The sequence below is a fragment of the Amblyraja radiata genome, chromosome 2 (genome assembly GCF_010909765.2).
Source record: "Amblyraja radiata isolate CabotCenter1 chromosome 2, sAmbRad1.1.pri, whole genome shotgun sequence".
NCBI lineage: Eukaryota > Metazoa > Chordata > Chondrichthyes > Rajiformes > Rajidae > Amblyraja > Amblyraja radiata.
In genome coordinates this window covers 53,057,091-53,082,807 of record NC_045957.1, presented here as the reverse complement: position 1 = coordinate 53,082,807, position 25,717 = coordinate 53,057,091, and the positions used below count along the sequence as shown (strand labels likewise).

Genomic DNA, 25,717 nt, shown 5'->3' with positions numbered 1-25,717 from the left:
TCATTCATTGTTCAATATCTCTCTGTATCATTGTCTATATCTCTTGTTTCCCTTTCCCATGTCTCAACTCAATGTCACCCATTCCTTCGCTCCAGAGATGCTGCCTGTCCCGCTGAGACTCCAGCTTTTTGTGGCCATCTTTGTATCTGCAGTTCCTACCCACACAATCCATCTGGTAGATCTGTTCACTTTATGCTAAGGTTACTAACTTCTCCCTTCTAATTTCGCCCCTACCTTCCATTGTTTCTTTATCCAGTTCCATTCCTTTTTTTTAACCCGACATCTAGCCTATTAGTACAGAACTGTTGACCACCAAACCTCTCTTTCCTTTCCTGTAACAGGTAACAAACATAACCTTTCTGCTTACATCACACATTACAAATGATCACACATTACGTGAACAAAATCTATGTTATGGGCTCCTCAGAAATGTTAATGTAATTTTAGTATGCTTCCCCCTTGACTGAACTGTACTTCCTATTAGATAGGAACATCTATTCTCTGCATTATTCTAAACAAACAAGAGAACAATTTATAAGGGGAATAAAAATATAGTGCTGTAAATCATTGATTGATTGAAAGGTACAGCATGTAAACATTCCCTTTTGGTCCATCTAGTACAAGTGGACCATTGTATAAACCGTTCTCCCGTTCTATTGTTATCCCAATTTCTGCAAATAATTGCACGCAAGCCAATATTTTCTGATTTTTACAAAATCATGAGCATGGAAAATTGGATGGAAAATTCAAATTTTAAATTGAAATAGTGATTTTGAATTGTTTCAGAAAATTATACATTCAACCTGTTAATTTTAAAGTTTGTGGCCTGAGTCAGAAATTAGGCACTGAGAGAGTATGCAACGGAAAGGGTAGTCAGGATGGAGGGGATTTTGTTTTTTAAATGATCCTTAAATGAGCCCATAATAGTAGAGATTAGAAATAAAAGGGTGTTGTCACTTTGCTAGGGTGTATTACAAATTTTCCAACAGTCAGCAGGAGATAGAGGAACTATTATATAGCCAGATATTTGGCAAAACTAGCTGTGCTCTTTTGGACCCTAATGGCGTGAGTTATGCGTCCTATCAGACCTCGCTTAGTGACTTCATGATTTACGAGTCCCCTCAAGTTAGCTTAAGCATTCGTCAAAAACATCTACTTGTTTTCCTAAGTAGAGTTTGAAATGTGGTGCTGCTAATGCAGCTGACTACTTCATTTAAGATGACATAGTCAGTTTAACCCTTACTTTACATTCCACCCCTTGGAGTTGTTTGCCTACATTATCACCCATCTAATTATATGTTACCGAACATATAAGTACAAACAATAATAGTCTAAATTTCAGTATAAATCATGTCCCAGTAAAAGATAGGTCCATTCCAGTAGATTGATATCCTCCAGGTGCCGATCTTCTTTCTGCATCTTCATCATAATCCCTTCTTGCTTCAATCATCTGCTATGGTTGCCAGTCACCAACAAGTGCCACGATCTGACATTCATGGTATCTGAAAGACAAAGTAATACTTTGTCTTATTGCCAGTAAAATATCTTATTCATGCTGTGTAAGTCTTCCAGAATCTAAACAAACCGGCACTGACTGTCCCTGTATCACCTTGCTCATCCGCAAGAATTTCCACCATTTGCAAAGGGTTATTTGGGTGGTCTACCCAAACCCCCCCACCCCTCGACAGTTTGGAAGCTGGAGCATGAGGGGTGGGAATAGGCATGAATTTGTTGCTGTTAGAATTCATAATCTTTTGCACTGGTGAGCCACTCATCAGGGGACAATTGTACAGTTGTACAAAGCTTGAGACAAAACAGACAACCATCCTCTCAGGATGTGGGTAGGCATAAAAAGCTTAATCTGTTCCTGAAGCAGGCAGTCACCCTCTCAATCAATCCTGATGCTTGGGTAATAAGCAATATTTAACACCCAATGCACACCATTATTTTTTCTGTGTTTTCTTTTAATAATAAAATTGTTTGTAATCTCAAATATGTTCTTTCTCCATTTATTGATCAGAATGCTTGAAACCTGCTTATGTTTTGTTACACCATGCTGGGCATCCTTTGGCGGTAAAGCATGTCCTGCCCACGTAATGACATTGCCAACCAGTGCTGGCATCTGGGACTTGGTGGATTAGAGGGGCAGTTTGCTATGATTGATGAGGATGTAACCTAAGGCTCTCTTGTGAGATGCAGAGGAGTCCACCTTTGGTCACACAAAATTGAAAAATAAATGATAAACGTTTCTCCTGCGCCTCATCTAACAACCATGCTTAGTCTCAGCTTCAAATTCTTAATTAGATACCAATGCTTTCATCATCTCACAATTGGTCCAGAGCGTCCTGACAACCCCTCCACTACCCACCAAGATGGCCACCATTTCCTTTGTGTGGATATCCCACTGATTTGGCAACAGTGTGGTTATTATGAGAACCTTCATCTTTTAATTATGACCCGAGTCTTACAGGTAGTGGAGTCAAGGGATATGGGGAGAAGGCAGGAACGGAGTACTGATTGTGGATGATCAGCCATGATTACAGTGAATGGTGGTGCTGGCTCGAAGGGCCGAATGGCCTACTCCTGTACCTATCATCTATTGTCTCACATTGCCTCTACACATTATCCTGTTGATGAGACTATTCTCGTGTTTATTGAATCCAAAACCACTAAAGTGCTAATTAATCAACATGGCTTATTCCTGGCTCCACAGAGGATAACTTTGGTTCTAGAGACTGTTTGTTTCTTACTGTTTCCTCATAACCACACCAGCAGTGCTTCCTCTTTAACACTTCCTCCTCAAATGAGAACTCTTTTGATTCATTATATTGCTTCATTTCTTCATAATGCTTTGCGTCCCACCCACAGCCAGAACGCTTTAAAAGAGAGGCTCTCTGTTAGGCAGAAGCATTGGAAAAGGATCGGTTGACACAGTGAGTAAAAATGTATGAACACATGTTGAAAACTTTAATATTATATAATTTCAAAAATAATATATTTCTTTACGATTAGGTCCACAGCAGCTAAATTATATAATTGGATTAAACAAAAAATTTGTAACAAAATTGGAAACACAGGTGAATGACATTTTGAAAATGGTTTTGTTTTGTTTCAGAAATTCTAAATGTTCACCTGAACTGAAAATAGTTAAAAAGTCACAATTACTAGCCGAATGTCAAGGTTGCTATTGTTGTTAATGTTGCTATTAATGTTGCTAATAGTAGCAGATGAAAATGTAACACATTCAATACAATTTCTCACAAGTGCTCTCTCCTTTGTTCAGCAAGTTGTGGCTCCAATACCCACCCTTGCATCTTTTGGTTGGTATTTCTATGCAGTGCTGAGGAAGGACAGTGTTTGGTTTAGTTTCGATTAGAGATACTGCGCGGAAACAGACCATCTGATCCACTAAGTCCACGCCGACCAGCAATCCCCACACACTAACACTATCCTATACACACTGGGTTCAATTTAGAGTAGCCAATTAGCCTGCAAACCTGTACGTCTTTGGAGTGTGGGAGGAAACAGAAGCACCCGGAGAAAATAAACGCCAGTCATAGGGACAATGTACAAACTCCGCACAGACAGCACCCGCAGTCAGAATCGATCCCGGGTCTCTGACACTGTAAGGCAGTAACTCTACCGCTATGTCACTGTGCCATCCTGACAGTGTTGTCAGTAAATATGGCACACTTGAAGAGGTGACTAACTCCTGCTTCTTTCACTAACCCTTTGGCTAATTTCCACTAGCTGATTGAATCCCTTAACGTATTTGGAAGAATAGTCAGTCAAATTCTCCTGGTGATTAAGCAATTGCCTCTAATTAAAAATCACCTGAATTGCATTTTAGCTAGATTAGATTAATTTATTATCATTTACACCAGGGTGTAATGAAATTCATTGTTCACATGAAGCTCACAGAGTATACAGTACACATACAGTCATGATGATTGCAACAATGAATGCAATGATCAGTGCCAAACAGCAAAAAGATGCAAGATAGTTGTGCAATTGAGTACTGCAAAACATTTTAAAATGTAATAACAGAATAACTGAATGAGATAGAGTTAAGAGTAACCCCAGAAGGGGTGTGAAAGAGTCAATAGCAGTGGGCAGAAACCTGTTCATTAGTCTGGATATGCAGGCTTTCAAGCTTTTACAGTATACCTTCTCCCAGAGGTAGAAGAGAGAAAAGGAAATGTCCAGGGTGGCAGACATCCTTGTCTATACTTCCAGCATTCCTCTGAAGATTAGCGGATGGATGGAAGGGATCCTGTGATGGACTGGGCTGTGTTCACCATTCTCTGCAGGTTCAAGAGCATAGCAGATGCCATATCAGGCTGAGATGCATTATGTCAAAATACTTTATATCACACATCTATAGAAGTTCAAGTTCACAATATGCTTAATTTCTCAGATACCTCAGAGAGTAAATATGCTTTCTTGGTCACTGCATCAGTGTGAAAGGAACAGGTTAAGTTGCTGGGATATGGATGCCTAGCAACTTGAAGCTGTCGACCATCTCTATAGCAGCTCCATTGATGAAGATAAGGTTCTTCATCCCTCGCTTCCTTAAGTCAACAACGAACTCTTGGCTGCCGACATTAAAGATAAAGTTGTTATCCTGACACCATGACACAAGTTTCCCAATCACTTTCCTATACTACACCTCATCATTGTTGTTGACCAAGCAGACACTTAAAGATCGAGTAAGTGCTGTACTTGGTCATTTATTCATGGGTGTAGAGGGAGTAGAACATGGAGCTGAGCACACAGGTCTGGGGGGCCCCAGTGTTGAATGTCAGGGTGCAAGAAGTGTTATGACCAATTCTAACCAAGCGAGGTTTGCTAGCCAGGAAGTACAGAAGCCAGTTGCCGATGAAGGCCCCAAGGCCAATGTCCAGGAGTTTAGGGATGAGCTCATTCAGTTTATGGTGTTCATAAATTCATGTTCATGAGTTATGGGAGCAGAATTAGGCCATTCGCCCCATCGTGGCTGATTCAATCATGGCTGATCTATCTTTCCCAATACATTAACTGTGATATGATGCTCGAGAGCTGTAGAACACGAGACTTTCTCATGCGTAGCTGAAAGTTTGAAAGAGCCAATGTGGTGACTTGGAGAAGTGACTTTACATTTGTAAAAAAGTAAGTGGGAATGGAAAAAGGATGTAACCGATCAGGAATGCAAGGCGTTGATTGCATCAATATGCTGCGCTCAGGACATTCAAAGATATGCACGCACAGAAACATGAAGTTGGTGACTTTCCCCATTGGTGTCCTATTGGTGAAGACAGGTTCATAGATCCTTGACTTTCCCTTCTTGAAGCCAACAATCAGCTCCTTGTTCGTGTTAACATTAAGAGCCGGGTAGCTGTTCTAGCACCATTCAATCAGATTTTCAATCTCCCAGTTGAAATCTGACCCATCTTTACCAATTATTCATCCAACAAGTAATGGTGTGCAAGCCCTGCCACACCTGCTGAATGTCCGCCTAGTCCTCTAGTTCAGACCAAAGTGTCTCTCTATTTTCATGACAGCCTTATCAAAGTCGTACCTGGATTTCGTATATGACCCTGTGTGCCAGACTTGAATGCCTGAGATCTGGTTCCCCAGATTGCTGACCTCCTGGTTCGTCCAAGGCTTTGGCAACAGATTAGTTTAGAGGCTGGATCTGTGCGTGATGAGTAGGTAGTCACAACAAGCCTGCAGTCAGATATGGTTTAAAAAAGTGCTTGGGTGCGAATTCCTCAGAACACTAAGTTGCACATATGTCCTTCTGCAGGGAACCAGATAAGGTCGAGATAAAATTCATTTATGCAAAATCAGCAAACGCTGGCAATTCGGGATCAAAACTTTCAATGGGCTTTGGGAAGAATGTGGTGCAATTATTTCCAGTCTGGAAGCCTCATTTACAAACCACTATTCAATGTTTGATGACCAAGATCTTTGCTTCAAGCAGAAACCAGTAATATTGAGTACCCCAGTGCTTGGTCAGCCCTATGCCATACACACTCATTATTTTCATTCAAGCTCAGACTGCTCATAGCATGGCTCTGGATACTGTGCACAGAGGGGAAGTTGTCATGGCAATCTGGAAATCTACCCTGCAATAGGTAACAGGAATTGTTAACGTTTCTCAAAAGGGGAGCAGCAGTGGTTCATAGCGTATCAGCTCTGAATGGTTAAAACATTTGAACTTGTACGCAAGGTGGTGTCGGAAACGTGGCAACTCTTGTGCACTGCCTCAGTGTAAACTTTATTTTTATACTCTTTGGAACTATACTAAAGGAATTTCACCATAGGTATATGCAAAAAATGGACAAATAACAGAAGTTATGGAACTAACATCTGTAGCCTGATGCAGCTTATTTTTTTGGTTTTACTTGTTGACTTTCCCAATATAAAGGGATGTTAATCAGCATCATGTTACTGGAAGCTAGAAATCCCCAATGAGATAGATCTTGTGGGCAAATACAGTCAGCACTAAGGCCCATTGCTGTGCCACAAATCGCTGATTGTAGACCTTTGGGAATTAGAGGATGAGCTCAATGGGGTTTCATGTCTCTTAAATGAGACATTTGAGCTTTGTATACGTGATGAAAAGCAAATGGATACATTTCTAGAGAGAGAAGGATTTAAGGATCCTTGGAAATGTTGGGATAGCTTGACCTCGAACATCCAGCATGTTTAGCCTGTGTGCTATGAACATAATGACCGCATGCTAGATAAAACAATTGTTTGAATTGTTTTGACATCGAGTAGTAAGGCATAATGCAAATGTGTCTTCTTTAATTGTAATCTTTACTTCCTTAATGATTAATTTCTATTCACTTTATGATTGAAATATTTGAATGCCATGATGAATATAATGTGTAGGAAGGAACTGCTGGTATACACCAAAGAGAGCCACAAAGTGCAGGAATCACTCAGCGGGTCAGACAGTATCTGGACAAAAAAGATGGGTGACGTTTCAAGTCGGGACCTTTCTTCAGTCTCAATTTTAAAATGTGTTTGTTTCATTCAGATGCAGCTACTGACCATAATTTTGCTGCTGCCAAGCTTGGCTTCTGCTGCTCTGAGATGTCCAGATGGAACTGTATGCCAAGATGAATCAACATGTTGTAAACTTCGAGCTGGTCGTTATGGCTGCTGCCCCATGGAAGAGGTATTGAAAAGAAATTGATAGATTGTTGCAGGATTTGGGCATCATTTACTCCTGCTTACAGATTGTGACTTTACCAATATCACTTCCTCAAAACATGAAGAATGTCAGGCATGTGACATTTTAGGAAGTTCAAATTGCTGATCACAAACGACAAATCAAATTCTATGCAGCATGGTATAGTGCTGATGTGCAGAGTTCCACTGAACCTTTAGTTTTGTTTAGAGATACAGTATGGGAACAGTCTCTTTGGCCCACTGAGCCCACCACCACACATTTCCACCTAGTGTGTAGTGGGATAAGTCCATGTTATCCCAATACACACTACGGGAAATTTACGGGAGTCAATTAACCTACAAACCTGCACATCTTTGGAATGTGGGAGGTAAAGGGCTTATCCCACTAACGCGACTTTTCAGCGCTGTCTTCGATCTTCAAGCTCGAGGGCACTCACCTGAAAAACCTCGAGCTGGATCGACCGTCAGCGATGAAACCGCGAGCCGGATCGACCGTCTGTGCGCGCGCGCGCGCGACACACACACACACACACACACACACACACACACACACACACACACACACACACACACACACACACACACACACACACACACACACACTCACACACACACACACACACACACACACACACACACACACACACACACACACACACACACACACACACCGTGTCGACCATGCTTCGAGCATGAGTCGAGGGCAAACTCGTCTGAACTCTCGAATTAGGTTGCCGCAGTGGGACAGCCCCTTAATTGGAGCATCTGGAGGAAACCGACGCAGTCACAGGGAAAACATATGAGCTCTGTAAAGATAGCACCCATAATCAAGATTAAACCCAGATCTCTGGCGCTGTGAGGCAGCAACTCTGCACCTGCACCACTATGCCATCCATGTCAAGATTACAATTACCTTTGATTGAACTGGCTAGGTCTCAAGGTTGTGTTATTTACTCTGGTTCCAAATCAACTGCTTAGTAAATCATTGGAACCTATGAATAAGAAGTTTGTAAAGAGCATTTGTTGTTGAAACATCACAATCCTCCTTCTTAAAAGATATGCAGCCATAATGTTTACCTGGTTAGAATGTCTAGAACTAGGGTAACTGGCTCAGTATAAGTGATCAGCCACAGGGCAGAAAGGAGAAGAGATCTCTTCCCTCAGCAGTCCATGAACCTTTTGCACACTTTGTGGACCATTCATCATAGGTATGGGGTGCCACAATGGTGCAGCTGGTAGAGTTGCATTCTCAGGGACCATCATGACCTCAGGTGCTGCCTGTGTAGAGTTTGCATGTTCTCCCTGTGACCACTAGGATTTCCCTTGGGTGTTCCTCTCACATCCCAAAGATGTGTGGGTTTTGAGGTTAATTGGCCTTTGTCAATCACCCGCAGTGTCTAAAGAATGAATGCGAAAGTGGGATAACATAGAACGTGGACTTCGTGGGCCGTAGGGCCTGTTTAAATGCTGTATTTTTCAATCAATTAATTCAAGGTACTTTCTAGATTGAAACTGATAGTTTTTCATAATGGGAACATATTACATAGGTCCAGGAAAGTGACATGAACATATGAATTACTATGACCCTGTTAAAAGCCAGAATAGATACAATGAATCTGTTTATACTTGTATCTTGCTAAGTTCCAGGTGAGTGCCTGGCCAATTGCTTCAGTAAAGGAAATCCATCACAACCATTCATCATGATGAAAAAATAATGTTGATCCATAGTGTCATCTTTGTGCTTAGGTTCATGAAATACAAAAGAGAAGACATGAAGGTACAAGAACCAAGCAGAATGGCAATTGATATATGGGCCTTTATTTCAAAGATGTTGTAGTTTAATATAGCACGTGAACAGGCCCTTCAATCCATAATGTCTGTGCCAAACATGATGCCAAGACAATCTCTAATCTGCCTCCACGTAACCTACATCCCTCCATATCCATATACGTATTCCAAAAAAACATTCCAAATCTGTCCAACCTCTCACTGAACCCACTAATCCAGGCATCATTCTGGTAAACCTCCTCTGCACTCTTTCCAAGACCTCCACATCCTTCCTGTAATGGGATGACCAAAACTATACACAATACTCCAAATGCAGCCTAACCAAATTCCTATAAATCTGGATCATTACTTAAAAGTGAAGAAGTCTCATTGGGAGTGTATAGGAACAGGAAGAGACCTCATTTGGGGTCGTACATCCGGTTTTGGTCTTCAGAAATTAATAAAACATTTTGTAGGAATTTAGATTTTTGATATTAGATGGATCTCTATTACTTTTCTTGTACCTTATCAATTTAGTATTTCTTTACTGTTATTCCTGAAGAACAGTAAACAGGTTCTGGGGATTTGATGTTAATTTCTAAAGAATCTTGCAAATCATCACAAAATCTACATATCCTCCAAATGAAGATTCAATAATGAACTGCAGTTCTGGAAATCTAAAATAGAACCACAATTGTTGTAAATGCTCAGTAGATAAGGCAACATTTGTGGAAAGAGAATCAATACATAGATACATACATAGAAAATAGGTGCAGGAGTAGGCCATTCGGCCCTTCGAGCCTGCACCGCCATTCAATATGATCATGGCTGATCAATGAGATCCTTTGAACGTTAATTCCGTTTCTCTTTCTTCAGCTTTTCTCTTTTTATCAATTCCATTTCTATTTCTACAATTTCTTTCCATAAAGAATCATATGTCTGTGGGGATTGGATCAAAAGGAATTCTACAATCTCCACCTCGCCATCTCCACATCAAATCATGCTTGGCTTTTCTCTGTTCCAGTCAGATTAATATTCCTTAACCCAAAATGTTGATTCTATTCCTTTATGCACAAAACGGAACCGAAGCATACAATCTAAGTAAAACTTGAGAAGAGCCAAATTAATGAGCTAATTGAGAAAACATTGAGAAGAACCAAATTAATGATTTGTTTTCACATTCAATTGCATTGTTATGCCTCCTTTGGTCAGTTCATCCAAAAGCTTCACTTTTCTATTTTCTCCTTCTTGCAGGTTGGTTTCAGCATCATAACTGAAAGCAAGACACCTGTCATGAAGTCTGAAGCTCTGAGCAGTAGTGGCAGCAATAACAGTTCAACCATTCAATGTGATCATAAAACTTACTGCCCCATTAATGATATATGCTGTTGGGAAATTTCTGGACATTGGACGTGCTGCCCAGCGCATAAGGTAGGTTATACTATCATAAATATAATTTCTGCTGTTTAAATTCTTATTTTTAATGTGTTGTATATAATCCTACAATAGAGAGTAACTGTCTTTTATCAGATTTGCAGCTTAATACTCTCATTCTTAACCATAGAGTCTGGAGACATATAGGATGAAAACTGATCCTTCAGCCTACTGGGCCAGTGCTGACCATCAGCCACAATTTACACATCCTACATTAATCTTATTTTTTATTCCCCATATTCTCATCTACACCCATATTTTATCATTTACCTCTGCACGAGGGGCAATTTTCAGTGACCGATTACCCAAGCCAAGAATGAACCTGGGCCTTTGATGCTGCGAGGCAGTGCCTCTATGCTGTCCAAAGCTTAGATCGAAGCATATATAGATGTAATGTAAATCCTATCTTGAGAGACCAGAAAACATATGAGAGAGACTTTATGGAGTTTGGCAATGATGAAGCTGCTGGTTTCTGTAGCTTAATGCTCACTGCAATGGCTGCCCCAGGATGGTCTTCCTTGGGTATGCAGCATAGGTGCTGCTAACGCCATTGTCCAGGACACCTCAATGTTGTGAAAGATTTTAAAACCATTAAAAGAAACAAAGTAAAACAAATCAAAGTAAAACAAATCAAAAATATAACCAACATTAAGGTTAGCTGCAATTGAAAACACAAATGAATCAAAACCGCATACAAATGCAGACAACTAAAAGAAAAAAAACGTCTTCTTACCTTGATTTCCTTCAGGTGCATAATTCCCCGTAAATTAATGGGGTTGTGGATTTTGTGCCAGGTCTAATCCGGCACAATATTTCAAGTTTGCAGATGATACTAAAGTGGGTGGTATTGTAGATAGTGAAGATGGTCATCAAAAATTGCAGCAGGATCTTGATCAGTTGGGCAGGTGGGCTGAGGAATGGTTGATGGAATGTGAGGTGTTGCATTTTGGGATGTCTAACACGGGCGGGACCTACAGTGAATGGTAGGCCTCTGGGAAGTGTTATAGAGCAGAGGGATTTAGGAGTGCAGTTCCTTGAAAGTGGCATCACAGGTATATAGGGTGGTCACAAAGACTTTCGGCACTTTGCCTTTCATCAGTCATGAGTATAGAAATTTGCAGCTCATGTTACAGTTGTACAGGACATTGTTGATGCCGCATTTAAAGTATTGTGTTCAATTTTGGTCACCATGTTAGAGGAAAGATGTTGTCAAGCTGGAAAGGGTGCAGAGAAGATTTACAAGGATGTTGCCAGGGCAGAAGGATCTGAGCTACTGGGAGAGGTTGAGCAGACTGGGGCTTTATTCCTTGGAGCGCTAGAGGATGAAGGATGATCTTATGGAGGTGTACAAGATCATGGGAGGAATAGATTGGGTAAATGCACAATCTTTTGCCTAGAGTAGAGGAATTGAGAACCAGAGGACATAGGTTTAAGGTGAGGGGGGAAAGATTTATTAAGAATGTGAGGGGTATCTTTTTTCCACGAAGGCTGGTGGGGAAATGGAATGAGCTGCCAGAGGAGGTAGGTGAGGCAGGTACTAGCATAACATTTACGAGACAATTGGACAGGTACATGGATAGGACAGGTTTAGAGGGTTGTGAGCCAAGTGCGGGCAGGTGGGGCTAGTGTAGATGGGTTATATCGGCGTGGGCAAGTTACATAGAAACATAGAAAATAGGTGCAGGAGGAGGCCATTTGGCCCTTTGAGCCAACACCGCCATTCATTGTGATCTTGGCTGATCGTCCATAATCAGTAACCTGTGCCTGCCTTCTCCCCATATCCCTTGAGTCGCTAGCCCCTAAAGCTCTATCTAACTCTCTTTTAAATCCAGTGAATTGGCCTTTACTGCCTTCTGTGGCAGAGAATTCCATAAATTCACAACCCTCTGGATGAAAATGTTTTTTTTTCATCGCAGGTTTGTGCATGGCAGGTCATGTCATGCCAAATTTGCCTGAGTTTTATTTTGAAGGAGGGGATGAAGATGTTTGATGTAAGGCATTTGCTAGATCCATCATGGTGGGCTGAATCAGAAATTATGATTTCTGGTTCAGGGGACTTGACAGGTTGGATTCAAAATTAGCTTGGCCAGAGAAGACAGATGTGAGTGGTGGAGGGGTGAGGGACTTGGATGAAAATGTAAAAGGCGTGATTCATAAGTTTGTAGATGACACACAAATTGGTGGAATTTTGGAAAGTGAAGAACATTATCAAAGGATAAAGCAGAATATACATCAGTTGAATAAATTGGCAGAGAAATTACAGATACACTTTGGGATGTCAGATGCAAGAAGAAAGTATACTGTAAACCATACACTCCTTCCCGGTCACTTCATTCCTCCTCAGCTGCAATTTTAACTGTCCCCACATTTAGACTCAGCACCATGGGTGCCAGAGCCTTCAGCTGCTCTGCCCCACGTCTCTGGAACACTCTCCCACCTCCCATCCGTCACCTGGACACTATCGATCAATTCAAATCACAACTGAAAACACACCTGTTTAGATTAGCATACCCGACATAACTTCCACCATGTTCACCCTGATTTTAATGACTTAAAATGTTTTGTGTATTTTTTTGTTTTTTTGTTTTTTGTTTTTAATCAACTTGATTTTAATATTGATAAATGTATTGTGATTTTATGTCCTGTAAGGTGTCCTTGTGTGTCCAGAAAGGCGCCAGCAAATAAAATGCATTATTGTTATTATTATTATTAAACAACAGGACAGTTTGAAGCATTAATGAACAGAGGGATCTTGGAGTACAAGTCCACGGCTTTTTAAAAATTGCAATATGAATAGTTAGGGTGGTAAAGAAGGCTTATAGTTCGCTTGCCTTCATTAGTCAGGCATTAATTGTAAACGTTAGGAAGCCATGTTGCAAATGTAAAATAACTTTGGTTAGGCCATGTTTGGAATATTGTGCGCAGATCTGGTCCCTGGATTACAGGAGGTATGTGTAGAGTTTGGAGAGGGTGCAGAAGAGGCTTACTAGAATGCTGCCTGTATTAGGGGGTATTAACAAAAGGAAATGTTGGGCAAACCTAAATTGTTTGCTTTAGAGCTTTGGTGGCTGAGGGGAGACATAATAGAATTTTACAAAATAATGATGGTGATAGATAGGGTAGATGGTCAAAGTATTTTCCCGGGTGGAAATTCAAATACAAGAGGACGTAGATTTAAAGTGAGAAGGGGAAAGTTTAAAGTAGATGTGCACGACAAGTTTATTTTTTGTTAAGAACATTAGGTGCCTGAAACACACTGCCAGGAGTGGTGGTGGAAGCAGATATGACAGATGTATTTAAGAGACATTTAGACAGGGATATGAATGTTCAGGAAATGGAAGGGTGTAGATTATGTGGAGAGAAACGTGGTTAGTTTAACTTGCATCGTGGTTGGCACATTCATGATGGGCTTTTACAGTATTGTTCTGAGTATTGGGGGCAGATTATTATCTCAATGGGGTTAGGTGAGGTAAGGGGGAGGTGCAGCGAGACCTGGATGTCCTTGTACACCAGTCACTGAAAGTTGGCGTGCAGGTACAGCAGGCAGTGAAGAAAGCTAATGGAATGTTGGCCTTCATAACAAGAGGATTTCAGTATAGGAGTAAAGAGGTTCTTCTGCAGTTGTATAGGGCTCTGGTGAGACCACATCTGGAGTATTGTGTACAGTTTTGGTCTCCTAATTTGAGGAAGGGCATCCTTGTGATTGAGGCAGTGCAGCATAGGTTCACGAGATTGATCTCTGTCATATGAGGAAAGATTGAAAAGACTAGGCTTGTATTTACTGGAGTTTAGAAGGATGAGGGCAGATCTTATAGAAACATATAAAATTATAAAAGGACTGGACAAGCTAGATGCAGGATAAATGTTCTCAATGTTGGGCGAGTCCTGAACCAAGTGCCACAGTTTAGAATAAAGGGGAGGCCATTTAAGACTGAGGTGAGAAACCTTTTCACTCAGAGAGTTGTGAATTTGTGGAATTCCCTGCCACAGAGGGCAGTGGAGGCCAAATCACTGGATGGATTTAAGAGAGAGTTAGATAGTGCTCTAGGGGTTAGTGAAATCAAGGGATATGGGGAGAAGGCAGGCATAGGGTATTGATTGGGGACGATCAGCCATGATCACAATGAATGGCGGTGCTGGCTCGAAGGGCCGAATGGCCTCCTCGTGCACCTATTTTCTATGTTTCTATGTTTCTTATTGTATTGGCTATTAAATGGTAAACACTGGCGGTACTCAAAGTAACAGCTGGCATCCTTTAGCAAACTATATGCCAGTTTTACTTTAGAATTTGGCACTTTATGATTGTTTGCCGTTACCTTGCTGTAGCACTGGATGGAGTCTTATCTGCTGTTGGCAAGAGATCTACCAGAAGTAAACTGTTCGTGTGCAATGACTCCTGACCAGGAACCTGATTGGGATTGAATCGGTGTTTTCTGGTTTAACAAAACATTTCCAAACATCACAGTCACTTGTTTCTGTCAATATTGCGTGGTGATATCACAAAGGATAGATGTTGGGCTTAGATTGCTTATATGCTGATTGCTGGTTCTTGATCCACCTGACCAAATTTTAATAATTATCTTTTCTTGAATTGATATTTAGACTGTCTGCTGCTACGGCGGTACACTGTGTTGCCCTGCAAATAAAATGGGTCGTATCACTCCGTCATCTCCGTCACTCACATATCCCAGCGAGCCCATTGAAGGCAAATTGCTGCAAGGGACAGAAATTCAGAGCAACATCATCAGCAATGATGCAACAATAATTCACTGTGATAATATGCATTTTTGTCCATCTGGGCAAACATGCTGCAGATTACCGGGTGGAAAGTGGGGATGTTGTCCACATCCTGAGGTAGGTAACAACTAAAATATGAATGATGCTTTTCTATTTACTTTTACTTTTTCCGTAAACAACCTAAATTGACATTTTTTATTCTTATTCTATTGTTGTCTTTTAAAAAAAAATCCTGGACCATAATCATAGCAGCAGATTTCTGATAGAGGAAAGTGTAAAACAATTGTTTTTTTCAATACCAATGAGGCTGCATTTCTACATGGTGTAGATATTCATCCAGGTCACTGGTATGTCTTCAGGCTGACAAGTGGATGTCCCTTGCAATCTATTTAGCCTCACAACTGACTGTGAACATGGTGCAAATTTAGGGTGGCTCAGTGACGCAGCTGGTGGAGTTGCTGCCTTAAAGTGCGAGAGACTCAGGTTTGATTCTGATCTTGCACCTTCCCCCTGTAACTATTTTGGGTTTCTCTGCGTGCTCTTGTTTCCTCCCATACTACAGGTTTATAGTCTGAAGAAGGGTCTCGACCCGAAACGTCATCCATTCCTTCTTTCCAGAGATGCTGCCTGACCCACTGAATTACTCCAGCATTTTGTGTCTACCTTTGATTTAAACCATCATCTGCAGTTCTTTCCTGCATAGGTTAATTGGCTTTGGTAAAAATTATAAATTGTCCCTAGAATGTACAATAATAGTGCAAGTGTTGGTGGTGATCTCTGGTTGGCCGCACTCGGTGGGCCGAGGGTCCTCTTTCCATGCTGTATCTCCAAAGTAGTCTAAATACTGGCCTTACACAGCAAACAACTCCAAAATCTGTACAATTTATCTTCCTTTACTTCAAGATTTATGAGCATTTCTTTGTCCTTTTGGTAACATTATTGGTTTATCTTTTTATGTTGCTCCATTTTCCTTCTGTTTTGCATGTTGTGTCCTTTTCTCTCACCATTCCTCATTTCCCCCCAAATTTCCTAATATGGTTCAATAATATTCTACTTATTCCTAACTCCCCATTTACTTCATTCAACTTCAAAATCATTGGTCTTCTAAGAATATAAATTATTTTATTTGATGGGAGGTAAAATTTCCCATACACATCAATCAGCTCACCCCACATTTCTCAAACACCCAACAATCATAGCTTCCATTCCTAAATTCTCCCCACAAACAACTTCTCATCTCCTTGATTGAGGAGTCATCCACATTCTCTAATGCAACTTTTAAATTACATAGAAGGCTTGAAAAGGAGGTAAAATGTCAGCAACATAACTAAGCTGGGAGAATTAGGAAGAAGAATATTTCTTTCAAATCCTGGCGAGCAAGGACAGAAAGGAAAATCAAGCTGGGTGCATAATTTATGAATTGAGTTCTGATGCAAGTTTTCCTGCAGCCAGCAATGGGAGGCAGGTGATAGGTACTCTTCTCAATCTATGATTTTGATGCAGAAAAGATGAAGAAATTATATTGTATTTCCAATTCCCAAAGGTGTGTAACTCAGACTGGAATTGTTTGCACAAAATTGTTTAAAAAAATTCTCAACATTGAATGTTTGAAGATAAATAGTATGATGCTGTAGTGATGTGGCTGTGAGGAATTTGTAAAAGTGCATCTTATTCACTGTTAATCTTGCGTTCAGAGATGTACATTCTCTGTGGTACATCTTGGTGGTACACAGATGTACCTCAGAGTTTGCACGTTCTCCCCATGACCCACGTGGGTTTTCTCTGGGTGTTCCGGTTTCCTCCCGCACTCTGAAGCCATATAGGTTTGTAGGTTAATTGGTTTGATTTAAAACCGAGATGAGAAAAACTTTTGTCACACAGAGAGTGGTGAATCTCTGGAACTCTCTGCCACAGAGGGTAGTTGAGGCCAGTTCATTGGCACTATTTAAGAGGGAGTTAGATGTGGCCCTTGTGGCTAAAGGGATCAGAGGGTATGGAGAGAAGCCAGGTACGGGATACTGAGTTGGATGATCAGCCATGATCATATTGAATGGCGGTCCAGGCTCGAAGGGCCGAATGGCCTACTCCTGCACCTAATTTCTATGTTTCTATGTTTGGTAAAATTATAAATTGTCCCTAGTGTGTATAGGATAGTTTTAGTGTGCGGTGAACGCTAGTCGGCGCAGACTCAATGGGCCAAAGGGCCTGATTCCGAGTTGTATCTAAACTAAACTGATACAATGTACTGATGCAGAATAGTTGTATTGGGTTCCACTACAAGGTAACTGTAGGTAAATGTGAAAATGACCTATCTTATTAATTGTTTTTATCTGTTTAACATTAGGCTAAGTGTTGTAAGGATGGTGTACACTGCTGCCCCCGTGGTACCCGGTGTGACACTACAAGTTCTAAGTGTATCATGGACAGCATCGGCATCCCCTGGCTCACCAAGAAACCTGCAATGACAGTATCGGAAGCTCAGCTGAACTGTAGCAGCAATGATTGCCCAGTGGTCAAATGTGACGATACTCACGTTTGCAAAGCTGGAAGTACATGCTGCAAAATGTATAACAAGCAATGGGGGTGCTGCCCAATCCGTAATGTAAGTCAGTATTCATGCCGAAAACTATGGATTTTTTAACAAAAGCAATGCATGATCCTCAGGCATTTGAGATGCATTCCATTCTGTTTAGATTTTTTTTAGGATTTTTCAATCCTGCTGCCAAACCATCAAAAGTTTAAAGCTTTTTTAAAATCATAATTGTGGTCCACTCAATTGAAGTCTACTTACTAAAAAAAATGCCTAACCAGAGTATCTATATTTATAAACTTTTAATCACCTCAACCTTTATATTTCCTCATTGCTGTATCTTGTGTTTTTTCAGGCTCACTGCTGTTGGGATGGAAAACATTGCTGTCCCAGTTTCCACTGGTGTGATAATAAAAATAATATTTGCAGAAAGTGGTTTCATGCAGATAACTGGAGCGAGATGTCATCTGGCAAATACGGCAAAGAATCCGAAAATTTTTAAAGCCAACATGACCATTTCATGCTCTCCATTAAAGTTCTTTACGCTTTATAGCATTGCAGCTATAAAATATATTGGCTGTTAGAATCCGCAGATTTAACTATCTTGCTTATTGTTGCTTTCCTTCGTTCATTTCCATCAATCAAGTTTAAAACAAAACATTTGATTAAATTTGCCAGTAATGCTCCACTAGAAAATTTTGTCTTAAGGAATGTAATCAGTTGGCAATTATGCTATATGATAATTTTAATTGCTATTAAACAAGCAGTGAAAATGACTGGTTCAAATATTGTTGGGTTTATTAAATTGTTTAAATGTCTTTATATCCATATCAAACAATAGATATATTCTGTCCCTTGCTGTTCATCTTATCCACTTAATATTTTTAGATTTACCAAAGTAAGATTAAAACTGTTAAGCGATATCATGAAAATATGTGTATTACAACACGGAAACAAGCCATCATTGAAACATAGAAAATGGGTGCAGGAGGAGGCCATTTGGCCCTTCAAGCCAGCACCGCCATTCATTGTGATCATGGCTGATCATCCACAATCAGTAACCTGCCTTCTCCCCATATCCCTTGATTCCGCTAGCCCCTAGAGCTCTATCTAGATGTTCAGACAAGTGATTTTCCACCTCGCAATTTTTATTTTTCCTATCATTTAATATATATTTTTTAAATCAATGAACTTTAAAAGAATATATGGGTTGGGAATTCTGTCAAATTACTCTTGCTTTGTTCTTGGTAGGTAGGAGGAAGAGCAGGTCTGAGGGAATTTCCATTTTTGAGCTGTTTTTTAGCAATGATTCAAGATGATAAGACACAGGAGCAGGAATAGGTTAATGGCCCTTCATAACTGCATCACCATTCATTAAGAAAATGGATGATCTCTGACCTCACCACTATTTTCCTGCATTCATCCCACATGCTTTGAATCCATAAATATGCAGAAATCATGAAAATATGTGTATTACAACAGGGAAACAAGAACAAACGAGTACTTTGTTTGTGTCTTCCATTGTGAAGACGGAACCAATCTCCCAGAAATACAAGGGGACCGAGGATCTAGTGGGAGGGAGGAGCTGAAGGGAATCCACATTAGTCAGGAAATGGTGTTAGGTAAACTGTTGGGACTGAAGGCAGATAAATCCCCAGGGCCTGATGGTCTGCATCCCAGAGTACACAATGAGGTGGCCCTGGAAATCAATACAATACAATACAATACAATACAATACAATACAATACAATACAATACAATACAATACAATACAATACAATACAATACAATACAATACAATACGGTTTATTTGTCACATTGCACATAAAGTGCAAGTGAAATGAATATGTCAGCAGCGGTACAATGATAAAGAACACACACAAAAACACAATAAAAATTTAACATAAACATCCACCACAGCATTCATCACTGTGGTGGAAGGCACACAATTTGGCCAGTCCTCCTCCATTTTCCCCCGTGGTCGGGACCTCAACCCTCCGCAGCCGTTGCTGCGGGCGTCCAGATGGTAAAAGGACAAGGTACAAGTCCAGGTAAGTCCAGGATCGGCTCTTCAGGCCGCAGGCCGGCGGTCGAGATTTAAAGTTTAAAGTTCCCACCATGCCGCAGCCAGAAGCACCGCAGGGCCGGCGGTCGAAGCTCCCCTCCAGGGGTGATGGTAAGTCGCCACCGTGCCCGCGGTAGAAGTTGGCCGTGGGCCGGCAGTGATGGCTTCTTCTTCCCCCGGGTCCCCCATGAGCTGGAGCTGTGCAGACCACGCGCGGCTTCAGGCTGCCGGCTGCCCCGGGCCAGCGAAACGGAGCGCTCCCCTCCAGCGAGCCCCAGCGAGGGCTCACCCGCTCCACGCCGAGAGTCCACGCTGCGCCCGCCGCTGAAGCCCCGGGCGCGTCTCCGGGAAAGGCCGCGCCGATCCTTGCTGTTAGTCCACGGGGGAGGCGACCTGGAAAAAGTTGCCTCTCCATGGAGGAGGCGGCCGAAACGGTTTCCCCCTCACCCCCCCACACCACCCCCCACACAAAACACACAAAGAAACGTTAAAAACATACTTTAAAACATACTAAAAAAAAAAAAAAAAGTTGAAAAAATTAACGCGCTGCTGACAGGGCTGCCGCCATTGCTGCGCCCCCTCCTCCCACACTCCAAATGTGGATGCATTGGTGATCATTTTCAAATGTTCTCTCGACTATGGATCAGTTCCTGTGGACTGGAGGGTAGCCAATGTAACGCTACTTTTTAAGAAAGGAGGGAGAGAAAACGGGGAATTATAGACCAGTTAGCCTTACATCAGTAATGGGGAACAAAGAGTAAGATGACTGAACTTTATTGCCTTCCATCACAGTGAGAAACGTTGATTCCGCTGTGGTGGATGTTTATGTTAAACTCTATTGTGTATTATGTTCTTTTTATTCGTATGGCTGTATGGTAACTAAAATTTCAATGTACCGATTGGAGCATGTGACAATAAATGTGAACTTGAACTTGAACTTGGAAAGAAGCTTGAGTTGATTTTTAAAGATGCCATAGCAGCGCATTTGGAAAGCAGTGGCAGGATTGGTCAAAGTCAGCATGGAATTATGAAGGGGGAATCATGCTTGACTAATCTTCTGGAATTTTTGAGGATGTAACAAGTAGAATGGATAAGGGGGAGCCAGTGGATGTGGTGTATCTGGACTTTCAAAAAGCCTTTGACAAGGTTGTACACAAGAGATTAGTGTGCAAAATTAGAGCACATTAATTGGGGGTAGGGTATTGACATGGATAGAGAACTGTTTGGCAGACAGGAAGCAAAGAGTAGGAATTAACGGGTCCTTTTCAGAATGACAGGCAGTGACTAGTGGGGTGCAGCAAGGCTTGGTGCTAGGACCCCAGTTATTTACAATATATATTAACGATTTAGACGAGCAAATAAGCGAGTTCGGTATTCCGATAAACGCAAGGAATCATGGAATTTGTCAAAGGTCATTCGGGGAAAAAAAAAGCAAACACAGCGCTGTATAAACTAATCTACCAATTAATTAATCTAGAATTCTGTCAACTCAATAGCTTCCTTTCTTGTTCTGCTGTTCACACACACAGCCCCAGTTCTAGTTCAGTTCATTAATCTGCAATTTTGAGATATACAAAAAGTTAAAGAAAATATTACGTGTTTTCAGTGTGATGTGAGCTGATGCTTTACCTACAGGCGGTGAGAATGTACCGTTAAGGCAAGGGTCGGCAACCCATGGCCAACGGGTTGGAACCGGCCCATAACCTGAAATCATCCTGCCCACAGGCGTATTTTTTTAGTGACTAGAATGCTGTTCTTGCCTTCAGTGGGACTTTGCCCAGAGTTGTCCCAGTGCTTGGGCAAGGCAGCTCTCCGGGATGGTTTTGACTGGAATGGTTTTACATTGTGAAGTTCACTGTGCCTGATCAGAGTGAACACCCGCACCTGTGGACACATCTCACTGTGGAGTCTGTTACAGACGGATTCCACCGCCTGTTGGTCAATAATTGGATCAATCTCCTGAACCAGTGGCCACAGATCTAACGGCGTGTGTTCTTTCCGAACTGAACTCACTGGGGAATGAATCCATTAACAGAGCCACTGTGCTGCCGGATTTTAAGTTCTCCCTGCCTTCCCTCTGGAACCCTCCTCGTCCCCATCAGATGCCGAGTTCCCAGAGCCCTGGTTAAATGCGGCCGGTCACGGTTAAGTTTGTGAAACCGGCCCCATCAGAGACTGCGGGCAGGATTAACGAAAGAAAGGACCATTCCGTAGGTATGTTACAATACTTACCTTCAGCAGCGCTGCAGTTCTGCCACTGGCCGTGTGCGCGATTTTGGCGCGTTTGAGGGGGGGGGGGGGGGAGGGGGGTTAAAACGCGATTTTCTCTTACCTTGTCCTGGATTATATTTTGTCGGAGTGCAAGCTTTTGCTGAAGAATTATTCCGACGGCCGTTTTTAAAAAAAATCACCTGACAATTTCAGCGCTGGAGTCATTTTAAAACCAGCTTCAAAAGCCGTCAACGCCGACAACGGGGACGGATTTCATGTAGGTGACAGGTAAAAGAAAGTCGTTTATTTTTATGTATAAAAGTGTTTCTTAAGATGCCTTTAGTTCACATTTTAAGTTGCGAAACGGTGATTTAGTCCCCATACGAACCGGCATGCCAATATGGGGGTCTAAATCACTGCAACCGCAACATTCCAAATGGTCGCGTTCCAGGAAAACCCACTCGCAAGATGATTTAAATGGCTATTAATTTGCAGGTATTAAACATTAAATTCCTTCCATTTGGCCTATAAATCCATGACAATGAGATTAAAAAAACATGTCTTATTGTGAATTCTTGTGTGAATGTTATTTGGACACTTAGGCTATTTAAAAATGTTAATCTATTCTTAAGAAATTGATAGATGTTTAGATCTAGTAATTGAATTTTGTAATTAGCTACAATTAGGTAACTAACTAATTATATGCTTTAATTTCAAGTCATCTAAGTAAGATTGTTTCATATTTGTTTCAGAATGCTTCAATCTATAATAACTTATAATTTCTTTCAGTTCTCTTAATTTTTAATGAAGTTATAGGCTTTTGACTGTCCTCGATCACAGCTTTTGAGTTCAGTCAATGGAAAAACAATAGGGAACAAGATGCTTATTTCCGAGTATGAAAATGGCCATAACTTTTTTAATACTGAAGATATGAAAGAGAATTAGGTGTCAAATTAAACTTCTTTTTATGCTTTATCTGATGGGATAAATTCTTAAATTCTCAAAATTTTGTAACATTGCTACATTACGCCTATTGTAGCGGGTAGCTATTCGTTAGGAGTGTGAGTGAGAGTGGAGGAGTGTGGGGTGAGATTTAATTTCCAGCAGCATGTAAATGATGGACCCACAAGGGTTGACACTGCAACGGCAGTAGCGAGAGCGAGAGCAAGAACGAGAGTCTGTTTCAACAGTTTGTTTATTTTCAGCTGTTAAAAAAAAAACACAAAGCGACCTGAATGATCACCGCACTTACTGCCGATGTCCTACATACTGCCATTGATAAAGTTACATTACCATACCGCAAGTAGTGAACAAATCCAAATATCTCACAGAAAACTGTAAAAGTTTGTTTGCCAAAGTTCTTACCAGGCACACCAATAACTGCTATGAGCGTATAACTCTTACACCAGTGTTTCAAACTAACTGCTATATTTAGTAGACATAATATTGCTTTATAGGGTGATTTCACGAAAGGTCACTGGAGCGTAGATCCGCACCCACGTGACCGCAAAATTTAACTGGAGTACATGCGTCACTTCCGGTACATGTTAGTGAATGGGAAAACACGCACTTTCACACCCGTTAAAAACATCGAAACCGGCCAGTTTTTGAGCTGCAATTTACTGTGCCAGTCGGGGTGACCGTGAGGCACAGCTACCTAAATTTACAGTCCAAAAGAAAGATAGAAACTAAGGTAAATTCAAGAGGGAGCTGAAGGTGCAAAAACAGCGGAAGTACTTAGCGGACATTTGCCGTGGAGATTTAAAGATCGAAAATATCGGGAATTATCGCGTTTGCTCGCTGCATTTCATCAAAAGTAAGGCATTATTGACTTTTTATCTTTATTCATTTGTTATATGAAAAGTTTTAAAAGTGAAAAATCCGTCAGTAAAATTGCAAAATCGCCCATGGTTCTCAGGTGGGTTTTAACATGCAAAATGAAAACGCTTCTGAAGCTCCATTTACCATTTAAATAATCGTAAACTATCAATGCATTTTTAAATAAATTTTACTCAGATGCAAGCTAAGGAATGGGATAATTGTCAGCTGTTAGTTGGACAAACAAACTGCTTTAATACTCTCTTCTTGTTGCACGTGCATGGCGTTCTTGTGCACATTGTCCATCCTGCTCACAGTGGGTGCCCAATCAGGGTTGTTGACATCATTCCATGCTGCAGGCTTGTCTGTTATTAGATGATAAATAAATAAATAAGTAGTTTGGGTGATTGTGCAGGCTTTAAACAAGAAACATTGAGAAATATATTTTGGCAAATAATAAAATGTCCTAATTTTGTCCAACTAACAGCTGACAATTATCCCATTCCTTAGCTTGCATCTGAGTAAAATTTATTTCAAAACGCATTGATAGTTTACGATTATTTAAATGGTAAATGGAGCTTCAGAAGCGTTTTCATTTTGCATGTTAAAACCCACCTGAGAACCATGGGCGATTTTGCAATTTTACTGACGGATTTTTCACTTTTAAAACTTTTCATATAACAAATGAATAAAGATAAAAAGTCAATAATGCCTTACTTTTGATGAAATGCAGCGAGCAAACGCGATAATTCCCGATATTTTCGATCTTTAAATCTCCACGGCAAATGGCCGCTAAGCACTTCCGCTGTTTTTGCACCTTCAGCTCCCTCTTGAATTTACCTTAGTTTCTATCTTTCTTTTGGACTGTAAATTTAGGTAGCTATGCCTCACGGTCACCCCGGCTGGCACAGTAAATTGCAGCTCAAAAACTGGCCGTTTTCGATGTTTTTAACGGGTGTGAAAGTGCATGTTTTCCCATTCACTAACATGTACCGGAAGTGACGCATGTACTCCAGTTAAATTTTGCGGTCACGTGGGTGCGGATCTACGCTCCAGTGACCTTTCGTTAAATCACCCTATACCAGTTATACGCTCCGAAGCATAAAAAAATAAAACACCAAACATTTCGACTGATATACGATGAAAGAATGGGTTGACTGGGCTTGTGTTCACTGGAATTTAGAAGGATGAGAGGATATCTTATAGAAACATATAAAATTCTTAAGGGATCTGACAGGCAATCCAATAGATACAGGAAAAATGTTCCCGCTGTTGGGGGAGTTCAGAACCAGGGGGTCACGGTTTAAGAATAAGGGGTAGACCATTTAGGACTGAGATGAGGGGGAAAAAATTCTTCCAGAGAGTTGTGAATCTGTGGAATTCTCTGCCACATAAGGCAGTGGAGGCCGATTCACTGGATGTTTTCAAGAGGGAGTTAGATTTAGCTCTTAGGACTAAAGGAATCAAGGGATATGGGGGGAAAAGCAGAAACGGGGTACTAATTTTAGATGGTCATCCATGATCATATTGAATGCCGGTGCTGGCTTGAAGGGCCGAATGACTTGCCCCTGCACTATGCGCCGCTGCCCACGCAACCTTTGTCCCATGCAGTCGATGTCCCGCAGCCGCGGCCCCAAGCAGCCGATGCCCCGCTACCCCGCTACCCCATGCAGCCGATGCCCCGCTACGCCATGCAGCCGATGCCCCGCTACCCCATGCAGCCGATGCCCCGCTACCCCATGCAGCCGATGCGCCACTGCCCGATGCAGCGCTGCTCCATGCAGCAGATGTAACGCTGCTCCATGCAGCCGATGCAGCGCTGCTCCATGCAGCAGATGTAACGCTGCTCCATGCAGCCGATGCAACGCTGCTCCATGCAGCAGATGCAACGCTGCTCCATGCAGCAGATGTAACGCGGCTCCATGCAGCCGATGCAACGCTGCTCCATGCAGCCGATGCAACGCTGCTCCATG

The 25,717-nt window shown here is 41.4% G+C and overlaps 1 protein-coding gene across 4 annotated transcripts in view; it reads left to right on the top strand.

Moving 5' to 3' along the window:
- Nucleotides 1–18,426, top strand: part of LOC116989341 (progranulin-like) — a 41,835-nt gene extending 23,409 nt beyond the window's left edge. Inside the window, exons 1-6 of one of the 4 annotated variants that reach the window (XM_033046633.1) lie at nucleotides 2,809–2,933; nucleotides 7,028–7,168; nucleotides 10,204–10,375; nucleotides 14,984–15,237; nucleotides 17,465–17,722; nucleotides 18,006–18,426. In XM_033046633.1, the coding sequence (XP_032902524.1) occupies nucleotides 7,028–7,168; nucleotides 10,204–10,375; nucleotides 14,984–15,237; nucleotides 17,465–17,722; nucleotides 18,006–18,152 (972 nt within the window). In that variant the 5' untranslated portion in view covers nucleotides 2,809–2,933 and the 3' untranslated portion in view covers nucleotides 18,153–18,426. Of the gene's footprint in view, nucleotides 1–2,808; nucleotides 2,946–7,027; nucleotides 7,169–10,203; nucleotides 10,376–14,983; nucleotides 15,238–17,464; nucleotides 17,723–18,005 lie in introns of those variants that run through there. The other 3 variants (XM_033046621.1, XM_033046644.1, XM_033046655.1) reach the window with 3 other exon arrangements.
- Nucleotides 18,427–25,717: the final 7,291 nt, after the last annotated feature.